At 43.3% G+C, this 18,596-nt stretch overlaps 1 protein-coding gene across 2 annotated transcripts in view; it reads left to right on the top strand.

Moving 5' to 3' along the window:
* Nucleotides 1–18,596, top strand: part of LOC143291706 (amyloid-beta precursor-like protein) — a 65,900-nt gene that overhangs the window by 32,615 nt on the left and 14,689 nt on the right. For both annotated transcript variants that reach the window (XM_076601730.1, XM_076601729.1), the window contains exons 5-6: nucleotides 17,591–17,850; nucleotides 18,396–18,491. In XM_076601730.1, coding sequence (XP_076457845.1) covers nucleotides 17,591–17,850; nucleotides 18,396–18,491 — 356 coding nt within the window. The remainder of the gene's footprint in view (nucleotides 1–17,590; nucleotides 17,851–18,395; nucleotides 18,492–18,596) is intronic.

Genomic DNA, 18,596 nt, shown 5'->3' with positions numbered 1-18,596 from the left:
GGGGGGGTTGAGGACATGTGGGGATAGGGAGTTGAGGACATGTGGGGGGGGGGGGGGTGAGGACATGTGGGGGTGGAGACTTGAGGACATGTGTGTGTGTGGGGGGGGGGGGTTGAGGACATGGGGGGAGGGTTAAGGACATGTGGGGTGGGGGGGGGGTGTTGAGGACATGTGGGGATGGGGAGTTGAGGACATGTGGCAAAAAAGCAACATCTCCAGACTGAGACTGAAGCCCTGAACAACTTAGACCTTTTGGGCTGTTTGCCAGTACTTCATTAAACTCCACGCTACAATGTGTGAGGGGTGGGTATTGGGGCTTGTGTGTGTGTGTGCTTTGGTTTTTTAGTTCGGTTTTGGGTGGATTGGGGTTGTAAATTTTACATGGAGGATGCTCAGGCATTTTTGTTTGACTAGACAGTATAAATGTTCAAATATTTATGAATGCTTAATTGCATCTGATGTATAGACACACAGTGGGCACAGGTCAAACCGGACACATGTATACAGGCTTAGATGCACTATCTCTCTGCGCAAATATTTCTTATTCTTGTATCTTTTTTATGTACAGAGAGTCAGTATGGACAGATAGCATGAATGAATACATGCAGGAAAGGGGAGTGTGAGATGAGTGTTTTTCCACGTGACAATTCAGGTTTTGGGTTAATGCCATGAAAACTGAATGCATGTGAGTCTCCAGTCTCTGTTGCTCGCCTATATAGACTCTTTCACCTCTCTGTTTCAACCCCCTCCTCCCCTTAGAGAGAGAAAGAGGATAATATGAGGAAAGGTTCCCTACTGACTCACACACAGGCCTTACAGACAGGGGATGGGGTGGAGGTGGGGGAGTGTCAGACAGTCAGACAGAGAGAGAGAGGGAGACTGAGAAACAGAGATGAACAGATAGAGGGTCAGATCAAGTGCATCAATTTCTCTGACAGCCTTGCAATAAAGATGGTCTGGAGATCCTTTTCCATTTCTACCTTTGCAACTTTCTCAAACACACACACACACACCAATCTCAAACACTTAAAGCACACACACATTATACCCTTGCGGTTGCCTGTTGCATTGTGTGCACTAACACTCTCTCTCTCTTTCATTTACACAATCAATGAATTAGTACAACTATGAACATAATGAGTACGAACATGCTATGTATTTTTCATCCAGTTATCGGTTACTCACATACAATACACTTTTTTGTTTTGTTTTGTTGTTGTTGTTTTTTGTTTGTTTTTTTCCCCAAACCCTCCTCCCTGTCCTCCCATCTCCCCCTTTTCCATCCTCCCAGTCTTTTGAATTGGATGCCTCCACTTTCACTCAGAGATTTCCCAGGTCAAACATTGATCAATCAACCTTTTATGCCCATGGACAGACAGTTTTTAGGCCAGAAGTGGCTTTCACTCAGCCATGGTGTTTTAACCCTCTTGGGGAGTAGAGAGGGGAGAGGGGAGTTAGGCGAGGAGTAGGATTTTCTACAGGCTTTTCTTTGTGACTATAGGACAGAGCTGGGAGCTCGGCTTTGGAAGTGGGAGAGGCCCAGGGCTGACTCCAGGCTGGAGGGAGTTTCATCATATTATGTGCTGGGGACTAGAGAGACACTGTAAAAATCTTTTTGTCTTGAGTGAAATATGTTTTAAGGAGCTGGGCATAGTTTATATAGAGGGTGGGTTTTTGTCTTGCAAAAGTTGCATGACATATTACACATAATATATATATATATATATATATTATGTTTTCTAGGGGGGCTGGTTTATTTATGTGAAAAATCATCAACCACATCATCATCATCATTAAATAATAATAATAATAATAGAAATAGAAAACCCCCAAAAGATATAACACCCTTCCTCCCGATTGCAGCATGCATACACAGTGATATATAAGAGATATCAGTGGAAAGACATCCGTCAGCACATAATTATATAGTAGCGAACACGTGGAAAAGAACATGGAGAAACCTCTAGTCACTCATCAGCTGCATAGTGAGTCAGCCTCTTTCCCAGCTCTTGTGAAGCTGAAATAAAATCACATGATAACTTGTCACAGTCCAATCAAAAGGATGAAACAGAAGCTGCAACTTACTTGGGCAATGATATATTGAGCCTCACATCTTCAGCGAGGCACATGACTTGCAGTGCAGTCATTTTAGGATATGATTGCACAAACTTATTTTGTTTCATAAATCATAGCACAGACACCTGTTTGCATGCATGTATGAGATGTATTCATGTATGATTACCCAGCCATGATTCAGTCAGTGAGTGTCAGTTGTGTTATAGAACTGAATTTATAAAACATTGCACAGACTTGTGTATGCATGTACGAGTAAATTTGATGTATTGTTACACAACCATGATTTGGTCAGTGAGTACCAGTTGTGTTACAGTGTAATTTAGATAAATTATTGAACACTTGTGTATGCAGGAATGACATGTATATATTACATGTAGGGTTACCAAACCATGATTTGATCAGTGACAGTGTCAGTTGCTTTAATCTGATTATAAAGAAAAACGAAGCTTCTGCATTAAAAGCCTTTTATGCAATGTTCAGAAAATAAAATGAAGTAGTTGTTTTGTTTGTATATTAACACAAGTGACTGTTAGAACACCTGTGGTGTTTTTTGGTGCTTTTGTTTGTTTCCTTGTTGTTTTTTTCCTTGGTTTTTGTTTGTTTTTTTCCTTGGGGTTTTTTGTTGTTGTTTGTTTGTTGTTGTTTTTTTGTATTATTGAAAATGAACACAACACGCACAACACACACATGCATGCACGCGCGCCCACCCGCCATTGTCCTGGCATAACAGCTTTAGCCCAGCTTGATGGGAGAACAAGAGGGCAGCAGGTAATAATGATGTGACAAATCAATCAATCCCCCTGTCTTCAAACACACAGAGAAATAGGTCACAAGCTTGCATACACACACTGTGAAACAAACTAATATCACACACACACACACGCATGCACGCACGCACACTCACTCACTCACTCACTCATGAATGTGCTACACACACACACACATGCACACACACACGCATATGTGTGCGCGCACACACACACACATGCACAATGCATACACGCATGCATGCACACACACACGCACTCTCTCTCTCACTCCTGCCCCATCCCCTACACACAACTGCCACCACCATCATCATAAGCTGCAGCAGCAACTGACTTGTTTCAGACATAGATGGGTTGATTCAGATACAGCATTAGTCAGACTGGATGAATCGTCACTCAGGGTAACCAACCACTTTCCCAGGCATGTGATGTATATGGTGGCTTTTAATTATGCATTTCCTGTTTAAGGAGGTGTGAAAGCATATTGTATTGTACTCCTCTTTGTCACAATTTTTTTTCATTGCAGCAACTCCCATTTTTCTGTCTGCAAGTTTATTCATTTCCTGTCGAAGTGGATTATACTACAGATTTTTTCCAGGGAGGGACAACTCTTCTATTGCCGTTGGTTTTGTCTGCCATCAACTAACTACTTTCTGTCATAGATGGGTCGACTCAGATACAACATGAGTCAGACTGGATGAGTCACCCAGGGTACCCAACTAGTTTACCAGACACGTGAAATACACGGTGGCTTTTCGGTATAGATGCATTTTCTGTTTCAAGGTGGTGTCAAAGTTTTGCGGACTGATCAGTGTAACATCTTTTTTTATGAGCTACACCACATCTGCTTAACAGATGAAGGACCCATGCATAAACACATTCATGTATACATGTGTGTGTGGACACATACATACATGCAACTCAGAGAAAGAGACTCACACTCACAGACATAACAAAATGGATTGAAGAGCTCTTACCCCACCCCCACCCCCATCTCCCCTCCTCACCCTCTACCCCACCCCAAAAATAAAATCAATATTTCCACTCTGAAGCCACACACACCAGCATGATAAATATCATTCTCCTGCTGACATGTCGACACAATGCCCAATGGCTAGATGCAACCATCCCTTAAATCCCATCATTTCAACACTAACTCCTCCTCCCTCCCCCCCCCCCCACTCCCCCACCCCTACACAGTTTGTTCCCTGCCCCTCACCTCTGCAAATCCCTATACCCTTTCTCCCCTCTCTATCAGTTCTGCTGGAATGCAATGATTGACTGACCATGCTTTTGTGAGCAATTTTGGGGGGGGGGGGGGACTGAGGTATTTTTTCATGCAAATCCATGTGAATGCTTTCAATCTGAAAATAGGCATGGATGGATCAGTTCACCAAATGATGTGTTTGATTTAAAAAAAAAAAAAATTATCACTTACCTACCATATTCAGTGGATGTGGTGGGGGAATGGGGGGGGGGGGGGGGGCATTTCTGTACAGAACGATTTAAACACAAGAGTGTGTTTTTGAAAAATGATCAAGTGCACTTCCAGACATTTTCAAAATGTTGTAAACCCTTTTGTATGTGGCACAACGTCCTGAAGGTTTGATGTATCGCTGAGACAACCAGTGTACATTCTGTGTGTACATTGGAGCAAGGTGACAGAATGGTTACAATGTTTATCTGCAAATACAGCGTCCGGGTTTGAATCCTGCTCTCACCCTTTCTCTCAAGATTGACTGGAAAATCAAACTGAGCATCTAGTATTTGGATGAGATGATAAACTGAGATCCTGTGTACAGCACACACTTGACACATGGAAAAAGAACCTTTGGCAACCGAAGTGTTGTCCTCGGGCAAAATTATGTAAAACAAATCCACTCATATATATAATATATATATATATATATATATATGTGTGTGTGTGTGTGTGTGTGTGTGTGTGTGTATATATATATATATGCATGCACTCGAGGCCTGACAAGCACATGGGTTATGCTGCTGTCAGACATCTGCCTTGCAGATGTGTTATAACATATGGATTTGTCCGAATGCAATGATGCCTCCTTTTGAAACAGAAACTGAAAAACTGAAATTGTGTAGATACATGATGATGATGTGGAGGGTGACGATGACGGCGACGAATTCTGTGGATGTGCAGATCCTTCTGTTGGCCCTTCTAATGATTTCCCTCTTGTTTTTATCGGCCATTTTTATCCCTTTATTGGCCATTTTTATCCCCTCTGGATATTGCTGTGTCAACCTGTCTGTGTACCTCTCTGTGTCTGCATCAACCAGTCCGTCTGTTTCTCTGTCAGCGTCTCAGTCTCTCTTGTCACTTGTCTCTCTGTCAACGTGTCTGCTTCTGCAACCCCATCCCCATTTTCTTTTTCCTTCTCTCTCATTTTCTTTTTCTCCTTTGGAGTGCACTGTTTTTCTTCATTTCCCACCACTGTTCACTGCTAGTCTACACCCCCCTCCCCCCCCCCCTCCTCACTCCCCCCCCCACCCCCACCCCCCAACCCCACTTATTTCTCTCCACCCTCCCTCTTCCTTCGTAGTTCACTCTATGTCCAGCCATGGCTTATCCTCCTCTACACACACACACACACACACACACACACCACCTCATCTCACTCTACCCCGACCCTCTCACAAGCACAGGGTTCTGTCTGTCTATTCTGGCCAGAGCTTTGTTTTCATGATGAGGAATTCCGAGTGTGGCGTTTATGTCAATTTTAGGGAGGGGACTCCAGCTTTAAGTAGGGCCCATCATCATTTTCAGGACCGGTGTAACCTTTTCAGCGCTATTAGGTAGCCAGCGGGTCTGTGTGGAGCTGTTTGCTGTGATATGGCTTGTCGCTCGCACTATGTTGTTTGCCTGTCTGCTGTGTGTATAGAATGTTGTCTTATGATTTGGAGCACAGGAGAAAGTGTGCCTGTGCACGGTGTGTGTGTGTGTTTGTGTCTGCAGGGTGCAATGTGTGTGGGACTCTGTGTGTGTGCGTGCATGCATGTACAAGGTGTGCGTGCGTGCATGTACAGTGTGTGTGTGTGTTGGACTGTGTATATGCATGCGCAGGTGTGCGTTTTGAACACGTGTGACATATGAAATACCCTCATACAGTAAATAACAGATAACAGAAAAAAGAAAGACCTGAATGGAGGCTATAATAAAATAAAAAGAGTGACAGGATCGAAGTCCTGCAGAAGTGAAAAGTAGTGAAACACCACATGAATGGGGGAGAATTAACCCCTTAACAGCTGTTGACAAATGACCTTGTCAGTAAAGGGCTGTCACCTCACTGAAATAAAACGAAGCTTACATGTCAGGATGTCTGTCACCGTTCTTTATTGGGATTTCTTCCTCATGACGATAGCGTCACTTTTGCTCAGCAAAATCTATTGAAACATTAAAATTACATTGAGAATCAGGAGTTGCTGCGCTTGAATCAGTTGACCTCATGCCACACTGATCTCAAGGCGCATGTGGACTCATTCACTCACTCACATACTCGTGCAAACACACACACACACACACACACACACACACACACACACACACAACACAACACAACACAACACAACACAACACAACACAACACACACACACACACAGAAAGAGTATCAATCCCAGTACACGCATACATACACAAACCCTGCACACATACACACAAACACACACACACACACACAGAGTCTCACACAAACTCATGCACACACACCATGTACACACACTTACATACACACACACCCCATGCACAGCCACCACCACCTCCATACCCTACCCCCCCCCCCCCCACCCCCCACCCACCCCACACACACACACACACACAGACACAAAGGAAGGGAAGGGGTAATTTACTTTAACTTTTGTTTGAGGAGAGTCAGAAGAAACGTGATATTAAAAAAGGAAACAGAAAACAATTTTATAGAGGAGCAAAAATTCATCATGTCTTTACTTAAAGGGGGGAAAAGGAAACTTTTACTAGTTTCAGAGAAAATTAGAAGAGATATTGAGAGAGAGAGAGAGTGGAACTGAAACTTCAAAATAAAGATAGAAATTTTTTACACAGGGGAAGGAACAAAGCACACAGTGGCCTGTTTTCATTCTGCTGCCACAAAAGAAAAAATAAAGTCATCAGAGATATACAAGGGGAAAAAGTAAACACAAGGGAAAAAAAGAGACAAAAGAGAATTACATTACACATGGTATTTAGGAATAAGCATGGTAAAAACCAACAACAAGAAACCAGAGAAAGACACAGAGGGTGCGAGTTGCACTCATAGAAAAGAGAAATAAAGACAGATAAATTATTCCCATCTGTCTTCAGTTCAGAGCTATGTTTATTGGTTTGATTTATTTAGATAATCCGTTTTTGTTTGTATTTACGATTTCATTTAGTTATTTTTCACTTACCACTTAATTCTTCCATTTTCTTCCAAGTCAGGTATTTTGTATTTGTTGGATTCACAAATTATTTCATTCTTTGTTTTGTTTTTAGTTTGTGTACTTATATTTCACTTACCACATTTTCTTTCATTCTCTTTTGATTCAGAGTTATTTGTTGGGTTTATTTCTTTCTTTCATTCATTCTTCTTCTTCTTCGTCTGCATCAGTGCATGTGTGATCGTGCTTGCAAATGAACAGTAAGTGCGTGTGTTTGAGTGTGTGGGCGTGAATGTGTACATATGTCTTTGTTTGCTTGTTTTATGATGAGTGTGTGTGTGTATGTACGTACGTACGTACGTATGTGATAATGTACCGATTGTTCTTTTCATTGCTTTGTTACTTTTGATAGACTATTCCAGTTACAAATTCTTATTCGTTGTTCTTATTATTTTATTTCATTTCTTTATTTTCTTGTTTTGTGTCGTTCTTTATGTTTTGTGTCGTTAAATGGGCAGAATTGTAAAAAGGCCTTTACTGCGCCTAATTCTTTACCCATTAAAGATTCAATCAATCAGTCAATCTTCCTCATCTTAATGTTTCATTTATTTGTATTTCACTTTACTTTTTTTTCACTCATTTTCTTCAAATTCAGAACATTGTTATTCCTTTTTTCTTTGTAAAAAAAATTATATATTGTCACCATCATCATCATCATTATTTAAGATTTTTGTTGTTGTTTGTTTCACTTACCACTTTTTTCAGTTTCTTCCTATTAAGAGTTATTTATTCGTTGGCTTGTTTATCTATTCCTTCTTTTTTTCATGTTGCATTATATCTTTATTTCACATATCTGTTACGACATTATTTTTGTTTTCTTCCAGTTCAGAGCATTAATATTTACTCCTTTTTATCCTTTGGGGGTTGGGGAGGGGGCGGGGGGTCATTTCTTTTTATTTCACTTTCCACTTTTGTTTTCATTTTCTTCCAACTGAATTAATTTCTTCTCTTTTTTTAATTTATTTTTTTTACTTTTCCGTTCATTTTTATTTTATTTGCAATTTTTCTCATTCTCTTTTTCTTCCAGTGATTTTCTGTACACATCGGAATGTTTGATGGATGCAGAAGGGAAGCTTGAAGGAAGGGATGTTTATTGAATGCACCCAGCAGCCAGCGACACCAGATCTTTCCCCTTCATCAGATTTCCATTCATTCCCCTCCAACCCTCTGTGCCTGTCTGAGGGCAGAGCCAAGGTTTTAGGGGCCCACATCCACTGGTTTCCATGGAAATAACTGGAATGCCACTGGGATTGATATCAATCATTCTGTGATAGGTGAAGGGGGGAGGGGGTATGAGGATTTAGACTGGGCAGAGAGAGAGAGGTGGGTTGGAAGGAATGAGGATTTAGAATTGGGCACAGAGAGAGAGAGAGAGGGGGGGAGATTTCGGAAGTGGTGGTGGAAAGAATGGGGATTTAGGATTGGGCAGAAAGAGAGAGAGTGAGTTGGGAAGTGGTGGTGGAAAGAATGGGGATTTAGGATTGGGCAGAAAGAGAGAGAGAGAGCGGGTGAGAGAGAGAGAGTTGGGAAGTGGTGGTGGAAAGAATGGGGATTTAGGATTGGGCAGAAAGAGAGAGAGAGAGTTGGGAAGTGGTGGTGGAAAGAATGGGGATTTAGGATTGGGCAGAGAGAGAGTTGGGAAGTAGGGGTAGAAAGAATGAGGATTTAGGATTGGGCAGAGAGAGAGAAAGAGAGAGTTGAGAAGTGGTGGTAGAAAGACTGGGGATTTAGGATTGGGCACAGAGAGAGAGAGAGGGGTGGAGTAACATTAACAGTAATGAAGATTTAGGATTGGGCAAAGAGAGAGGGGTGGGATGGAAGGAATGAGGATTTAGGATTGGGCAGAGAGAGAGAATAGTGGAGTGGGGAAGGGGGATAAGTCTGTGTATGTGTGTCCAAAATGGCTTAGCATGTACCTTGCTGCTGACCATCATCAGTCGATCAGTTTGATGAAGAGTTGTGCTTCCCCCCATTCAGATGCTGGGGACTCTTTCAGTATAAATAGTATCCCCGTTACATTGAATTTTCTGTGTTAGAAATTTCCTCTTTCTGTCACTGTCTTTGTTTCTGGTTTTTCCATTTTCTTTCTGTTTTCTTTTCTTTTACTGTTCCATCTTGCTGGTCCATTTACTTTTAAAAGTTTTTCAGTAAAACCTTGAACTTTTTATTCTGGAGTTGATAATTGGGCATTCTTACTATGTAATGTTGTGTTCTTTTGGCACCCAGGACCATTGAGGTGCTTTCTGGCAATTTTTGGTTTTGTATGTCTGATTTTAGTTATCTTAAAATAAAATGATATCACTGAAAAATAGAAAAGCATTAGACATCGACAACATACTTGGTGAACTGATAAAACAAGAAGGAGAGGCAGTGACAGATGTCTTTACCAGGATCAGCAACAAAATCTGGTAGACTTGAGAGTGGCCAACAGCATGGACAAAGTCTCTAATTATTAACCTACCCAAGAAAGGCAACTTGCAACAACGTCAGATTTACAGAACAATCAGTCTGATCAGCCATGCAGGCAAAAACGTGGCGCTCAGAGTAATCCTCAACAGACTCGGACCACAGGTCATAAGAAGCCATTGCAGAAGAACAAGCTGGGTTCTGCAGAGGGAGATGTACCACAGAACAAATTTTCAACCTTGTTCTGTGCAAGAAATATAGCCAACACCAGCAAAACACTACCATGCCTTCACGGACTTTAAGAAGGCATTTGACCGAGTATGGCATAATGCTGTCTGGTCAACCATGAAAAAATACAAGCTAGGCCAAAAGCAGATCAACACCATCAAACAACTATACGCAAAAGCCAACAGTGCAGTCCTTGTCCAAGGAACTGTTTGTGATTGGTTACACGTCGGTTGGGGTCTGTCAAGGCTGTTTTCTTGCTCGTAAACTCGTAAACTTTTCAACACATTCCTGGAATGTATAAATTATAATGACTGATGCTATGGAAGAACACCCTATGAACACCCTGATGATATTGGTGGGCTGGCAGGCGGTGAGGAAGAACTACTAAAACTGGTGAACCACCTGGACGAAACATCAATGAAGTACGGAATGGAGATAAGCTCCGAGAAGTTGAAACTCTTGACAAACAGCAAAACCCAGTCAAGACAAAGATCAATGTCAGTGGTGTACAGCTGGCAACAGAGAAGCAGTTTAAGCACCGTAGTGCCATCATCAGTGAAGAAGGGTCCAAGCCCGAAATACTGACAAGAGCTGCGCAGATTGCAACAGCGCTGGCAAGACTGAAGACAACCTGACCATTTTGAAAAAAAAAGGAAAATGAGATAGTATGGCCATGTGATAAGGGATCTTTTTTTTTGTTGTTGTTGTTGTTGTTGTTGTTTTTGTTTTGTTTTTTGTTTTGATTGTTGTTTAGGGGATTGCTCTTTTTGTGTTTGTTGTTTTTGTTTTCAGCTCTGATACGGATGACAACAAGTCCTAAAGTAAACCACCCAAACCCAGCTATGTCCAACAGCACAATGCATGTTAAACCTGGGAAAAGAGGGGGTTGGGTCGTGACATTTAAATTCATCTGAAAACGAAGAATGGCTGCTTAAATGGTGTGGTAAAACTAGTTATTTGTGTGTGCGCGACACACACACACACACACACACACACACACACACACACACACACACACAGAGGATGAACGACAAACACAAGGTTACCACATCTGTCGATCCATCACTGGCAGTGCCATACAGCAATGCCACCACACAGTGTTTGGCCCGGCTTCATTGGCACACAGCCGGTTGCCAGGGACAACAGGGAAGGGGGTGAAGGGCTGGAAAGAGGGGAGGGGTCGTGATGATGTGGGCTTTGTTCTCTGTGTCGTCCCGGACAACCAGCACAGAGCGCTGTTGAGGCCAGTGTCTTTTGGTGTGTGGTGAAAGGGGTGGGTTGGGAGAGGGGGAGTGACGGTTGCAGGGGTGTGGAGATGGTGGTGGGAGGAAGGCAGGTTTGGTGATGGTTGGGATTGGGGGGAGGGAGGAGGGTGTGTGTGTGTGGGGGTGGGGGGGGGGGGGGTTCTGTCCTCTGACTGACTTCTCATATCTGTCTTCTCCCACGACCAGTTGTCGTTCGAGAGAGCGAAACGTGTGCACACAAGCACCATGTGTATGAACACTTGCGCGAACACAACCGGAGAATCCAAAAGCACACTTGCATTGGCACATACACATGTGCGTGCACACACACACATGCACACGCGCACGTACATAAAAATACACAACACATACGCGTATGTGCGTGCACACACACACACACACACACACACACACACACACACACACACACACACACACCAATTCATCAGTTTGCCATACAAGATTAATAACCACTACTTTCTTCTGTATAAAACTTGATGCACTAAAGACAAAATATAGTAAAATTGTGATATGCATTTGTGGTAATCAGTTCGGCTTGCATCATAGTTTGTTTCACTGTCAGCAGTCACTTACCTTCTTGCCCAAGTATTTCATAGAGAGCAACTATTCTGCAGATGATTTTGGGGAAGTTATTTCTAACAAGGTTCTTTTAGTAGAACTTTCAAAGGCATTAATTCATAGCCCTATTTCTACATTCCTTTACTGTACTTCATAATTGTGTTAATGGTTTTAGTTATTATCATCATTATTGAATTGTTACTGTTAAAGCTAATTTCATGTTAGTTATGCATTTCTTAGTAGTTTTCTACCTTTTCTGTATTATCCTGACTTCTCATTCCCCTCTCCCCAACCCCATCTCCCCACCCCACCCCATTTTTCTTCTTTTTCTTTTTTTTTTTTTATCGTCAAACATCACTAATACTGTAATAGTGAAAAGACGCTAAACTAAAGAATGAACACACACACAAACATACACATGTACACATTATGACATGCTTGCTTGTACATTTTGCACACACTCATATGCGCACACTTAACTCTCTCTCTCTCTCTCTCTCTCTCTCTCTCTCTCACACACACACACACACACACACACACACACACACACACACACACACACACAGGGAGAGAGACAGAGACAGAGAACTAGAGAAACAAGGGGCATAGGAGTCTCTCTGTATCATGGCACTGATCACCACTCCGTGCCCCCAAACCATGCTTCTCCAGAAAAATCAATCACACTCCATTCATAAATTGTGTGGGGTGTGTGCACTGTCACATTAGAAACAGTATGTGCACAGAAAGAGAGAGAGAGAGACACTGACACTGACACAGGTTTAATTGTGAAGGCCACCAGCCCATACACAAAGGGGTGGGGGATACAATGGGGCAGTTAAAAAAAAATAAAAAAAATTGCTCTTCACACACACACACACACACACACACACACACACACACACACACACACACACAAACAAACAAACAAACAAACAAACAAAAAACAACAACAACAAAACAAAACAAAAAAAAAAGCTGTATTGTATGTGAGTAACCGATAACTGGATGAAAAATACATAGCATGTTCGTACTCATTATGTTCATAGTTGTACTAATTCATTGATTGTGTAAATGAAAGAGAGAGAGAGAGTGTTAGTGCACACAATGCAACAGGCAACCGCAAGGGTATAATGTGTGTGTGCTTTAAGTGTTTGAGATTGGTGTGTGTGTGTGTGTGTTTGAGAAAGTTGCAAAGGTAGAAATGGAAAAGGATCTCCAGACCATCTTTATTGCAAGGCTGTCAGAGAAATTGATGCACTTGATCTGACCCTCTATCTGTTCATCTCTGTTTCTCAGTCTCCCTCTCTCTCTCTGTCTGACTGTCTGACACTCCCCCACCTCCACCCCATCCCCTGTCTGTAAGGCCTGTGTGTGAGTCAGTAGGGAACCTTTCCTCATATTATCCTCTTTCTCTCTCCAAGGGGATATGGACAACATGAACAACAGACTGAGTCTGTCTTATGGAAATGCACTCTTATCTATCTGTTCATATCCGTTTCTCAATATATCTCTGTGATTCTCTCTCTCTCTCTCCAATTGTTGTTCTTCTTTCTTTTTTTGGCAACCTTCTTTATTCGAAGAAACACTAATGCAGCTATAGAACAGTATGCAGCACAACAAACTAGGCTTATAACCTTGCTTAAAAAAGGAAACTTGTTTGTGGACTGTCTCTCTTTTATCTGTCCATCTGTCTGTCTGCCATTGCTGAGCTTCAGTATGCATGCATGTGTGCACACATTCAGACACACGCACTTGCGCACAAACACACACACACACGCACGCATGCACACATGCACGCGTGCGCGCGCACGCGCGCGCGCGCACACACACACACACACAGTTTGTTTTCTTTAATCCATGGTTGTGTGCAGTGTATGATATATATATATCTATATATATTTGTGTGATTATTTATTTACCTATTATATAGTTAAATTTTTGCTCCTGAAAACCCTTCCCCATCTGTAAAAATCAGAGTTCATGGCACAGAGGAATTCCTTTTGGTTATTATTTTAGGAGGTGGAATTTTGCTGAGGACACCTGTGGCATTTTTGCCAATCACAAGGGTCTGTTGCATGAAATGTTCAGGAAAAAAGGAGGGTAAAAAAGAAAAAAAAGAGGGGGTGGTGGGGGGAGTAGAAGGGAGATGGAGGGATTGATCCTGGAGGAGACATTCTACAGACTGAGAAAAGGGAATGGGGTGTAGACAATGACATGATGTTCACTTCTTGAGGGTAGACAATGACATGATGTTCACTTCTCCCTTGAGGGTAACTCTGTAAAGAGTCATTGCAGTGCCACACAAAGAACTGTTCACCAGATTCCTCTAGATCTGTCAGTTTGTGTCAAACTAAATCCCCAGTCTCCGCAGAGTTGTCAGTCCATCCTGTTTGTTCTATCTTTCCATCCGTCTCCCTTCCTCAACAGTTCCTTGGCCATCAGACCTTGACCTTGCCTTAGCTGAAGATAACCAGGAAATGGGGAGAGGAGAAGGTAGGGGAACGGAAAGAGGGAGGCTGCAAAAGGCTAGCATATATAAATGGTGATATACAACATAAACTGAAATGATGATGGTACTTAGATCATTTCACAAAGGTTAAACTGAATCAGGAAGATGATATTGAGACAAGGTAAGGTGATTGTGAATATGGAAATTGATCCTAAAAAGGCTGACAGTTCTGTGTGAGACAGGATCAGAGTGAGGGGCTGTGGGAAGCAAAATGAGCAGAAAACAGATGAACTGGAGTGAATGGAAAGGAATGAGGTGACAGAATGGGTTAGGCATTGGACTTCTGATCCATTGTTGACCAGTGATCAGGGTTCAAGGCTCCATCCTGGCTTGGTGTTGTGTCCTTGGGAATGGCACTGTGATACTTCTCACTCCACACCGTTGTGCATTGGTACAGGTCTGACTTTGGTTGGGGAAAGGTAAAACAGCGAAGGAGAGAATTGGGCCCTTCCTTCCTATGCTGAGCTCTGGATTGGTGGAGATGAATTCACTGACCTGATGGCTGGCCGTAAAAGGCTATGGAACCTTCAACCTTTAAGTTACATGGAAAGGAGGGGTAGTGTGTGCATTATACTTGAGAGTAATTTGTGTGTGTGTGTGTGTGTGTGGTGTGTGTGTGTGTGTGTGTACACATGCAAAGATGTGAGAGACAAAAACCAAAAGAGAACAGACAGAGAAAGAGGGAAGAGATTGTTTTCCTATCATCAGCTATTTTGTGTGGAAAATTTTTCCCAGGGGACAAGTTACCGGTAATGGACAGGAAATGGAGGTGGTGTTTTTCCCAGTGGCATGGGGTTGTGTTGACTCCAGTGATGTGAGATTTTAACAGCCCCACGTTTTCCATTGTGTTGTTACTGCAGGCCATGCCTGGTGTGTGTGGCTCAGTTTTCCTTGGAACATTAAAAAGTCTGTTTTGAAGGTGTTTTTTTTTTAAATTTTTATTGTTGATAGAAAGTTTTAGAATTAAATTACTAGGGTTATGATCCAGGATGTTCATGGATGGAAATTGGTATGTGTAGTGTGAACATGTGCACAGTGACACACACAATATACACAGTCACACACACAATATACACAGTCACACACAATATATACACAGTCACACACACAATATACACAGTTACACACACATAAAGCACTGTAATGCATTTGATGCTGGTGTTCATTCACAATAAACAAGATAAACTTTCATGCGTTGTCCTAACAATTTGACTTTGTTGTCAGGGGAAATCAGCATGGTCACTTGAATGCTGTTGATAAGTATGCTTACCAGTGAAGGGCTGTCACCTCACTGAGAAGGCAGAGTGTACAGGCCAGAATGTCTGTCACCTCACTGAGAAGGCAGAGTGTACAGGCCAGAATGTCTGTCACCTCATTTAGAAGGCAGAGTGTACAGGCCAGAATGTCTGTCACCTCATTTAGAAGGCAGAGTGTACAGGCCGCAATGTCTGTCACCTCACTGAGAAGGCAGAGTGTACAGGCCAGAATGTCTGTCACCTCATTGAGAAGGCAGAGTGTACAGGCCAGAATGTCTGTCACCTCATTCAGAAGGCAGAGTGTACAGGCCGCAATGTCTGTCACCTCACTGAGAAGGCAGAGTGTACAGGCCAGAATGTCTGTCACCTCATTTAGAAGGCAGAGTGTACAGGCCAGAATGTCTGTCACCTCATTTAGAAGGCAGAGTGTACAGGCCAGAATGTCTGTCACCCCATTTAGAAGGCAGAGTGTACAGGCTAGAATGCCTGTCACCTCACTGAAAAGGCAGAGCATACAGGCCAGAATGTCTGTCACCTCATTTAGAAGGCAGAGCGTACAGGCCGCAATGTCTGTCACCTCATTTAGAAGGCAGAGCGTACAGGCCGCAATGTCTGTCACCTCATTGAGAAGGCAGAGCGTACAGGCCAGAATGTCTGTCACCCCATTTAGAAGGCAGAGCGTACAGGCCGCAATGTCTTGTCACCTCATTGAGAAGGCAGAGCGTACAGGCCGCAATGTCTGTCACCTCACTGAGTAGGCACAGCGTACAGGCCAGAATGTCTGTCACCTCATTGAGAAGGCAGAGTGTACAGGCCAGAATGTCTGTCACCTCATTTAGAAGGCAGAGTGTACAGGCCAGAATGTCTGTCACCTCACTGAGAAGGCAGAGTCTACAGGCCAGAATGCCTGTCACCTCATTGAGAAGGCAGAGCGTACAGGCCGCAATGTCTTGTCAACTCATTGAGAAGGCAGAGTGTACAGGCCAGAATGTCTGTCACCTCACTGAGAAGGCAGAGTGTACAGGCCAGAATGCCTGTCACCTCATTGAGAAGGCAGAGTGTACAGGCCAGAATGTCTGTCACCTCATTTAGAAGGCAGAGTGTACAGGCCAGAATGCCTGTCACCTCACTGAGAAGGCAGAGTGTACAGGCCAGAATGCCTGTCACCTCATTGAGAAGGCAGAGCGTACAGGCCAGAATGTCTGTCACCCCATTTAGAAGGCAGAGTGTACAGGCCAGAATGTCTGTCACCTCATTTAGAAGGCAGAGCGTACAGGCCGCAATGTCTGTCACCTCATTTAGAAGGCAGAGCGTACAGGCCGCAATGTCTGTCACCTCATTTAGAAGGCAGAGTGTACAGGCCAGAATGCCTGTCACCTCACTGAGAAGGCAGAGCGTACAGGCCAGAATGTCTGTCACCCCATTTAGAAGGCAGAGCGTACAGGCCGCAATGTCTTGTCAACTCATTGAGAAGGCAGAGCGTACAGGCCGCAATGTCTTGTCACCTCACTGAGAAGGCACAGCGTACAGGCCAGAATGTCTGTCACCCCATTTAGAAGGCAGAGCGTACAGGCCGCAATGTCTTGTCAACTCATTGAGAAGGCAGAGCGTACAGGCCGCAATGTCTTGTCACCTCACTGAGAAGGCACAGCGTACAGGCCAGAATGTCTGTCACCTCATTGAGAAGGCAGAGTGTACAGGCCAGAATGTCTGTCACCTCATTTAGAAGGCAGAGTGTACAGGCCAGAATGTCTGTCACCTCACTGAGAAGGCAGAGTGTACAGGCTAGAATGTCTGTCACCTCATTGAGAAGGCAGAGCGTACAGGCCGCAATATCTGTCACCACTCTGTATGTGGACTCCTTCCTCTTGGGACTGTGTTATTTTTTTCAAGCAGATCAATCACACCGTTGATAAACTTGTACACAAATACAGTGACTGCCTTTCAAACTCTAGCCACACAGGTCTCATTTCACCAAAGTTTAGCTGTCAAGGGGTTAATTACAATCATTGCCTGTGCCACTGTCAGTGTTCAGGTAACCTCCATGTCATGGCTAATGTCCCCTCTGTCCACAGCTCCCACTACCATGCATCCTGTCACCATGACAGCACAGGCACCAGCAAGCAGCGATGATGATGATAGTGATGATGACAATGATGACGACCACAGTGAGGAGTGGGAGAGCAAGGAGGTGGACACTGACACATCCAAGGTGAACCTGTACGAGCTGTACCTGAAGGGAGAGCAGATGCCTGCACACCTGGTCAACGAGCACCAGAGGTTCGAGGCCGCCCGCCAGTACATGCACAAACTGCAGGAGGCCAAGAATACACAGGTTGGTGGGCCACACAGCTGTAATAGTAATAATCATCATAATAATATTGATGAAAATACTTATAATGATGATAATAATAATCAAAATGAGAATAACAGTGATAATAATGTACATTTGTATAGCGCCCTTTCTCTCAAAGAGCTTGAGGGGCTTTTACATTTGTATGGCATCCTTTCTAAGAGCTCAGGATGCTTTACATGAAAAAAACATAAAACACAAAGAAAGAAAATGAACCAGTCATGACCACTCTTTCGCAGCCTGGCTCCCCCCTGCCCTCCCTTCTCTCATTCCTCATAATACAAAGGTGATGAAAGGGAGTTGGCAGGCGTGAGGCAGTGTTGTAGAAGTAGTGTGTGTGTGTGTGTGTGCATGTGTGTGTGTGTGTGTGTATGTGTTGAATGTGTGTGTCTATGTGATGTATGTGTGTGCTGTGTATACATGTATCTATGTGTGTGTATATTGTTTGTATCTCTCTATATATATGTGTGTGTGTGTGTGTGTGTGTATGATGATGTGCATGCAAATATGTGTCTGTGTGTGTACAGCTGATGAAGGAGTGGACAGCAGCCAGGGACCATGTGGCCGAGGTGCGAAAGAATGACCCCAAGACTGCCAGCAAACTGAGTGAAGAAATTGCACAGGTGAGTGGGAACATGTACATACCACAAATCCAGACTGGCTGGATTTGGGGGTTATACCAGGTGGAGTGGGGAAGTTTTACGGATTTAGGAGATTGTGAGAGGTTT

The sequence above is a fragment of the Babylonia areolata genome, chromosome 17, assembly GCF_041734735.1.
Source record: "Babylonia areolata isolate BAREFJ2019XMU chromosome 17, ASM4173473v1, whole genome shotgun sequence".
Taxonomy (NCBI): domain Eukaryota; kingdom Metazoa; phylum Mollusca; class Gastropoda; order Neogastropoda; family Buccinidae; genus Babylonia; species Babylonia areolata.
This window is presented reverse-complemented; position numbering and strand designations above follow the sequence as displayed.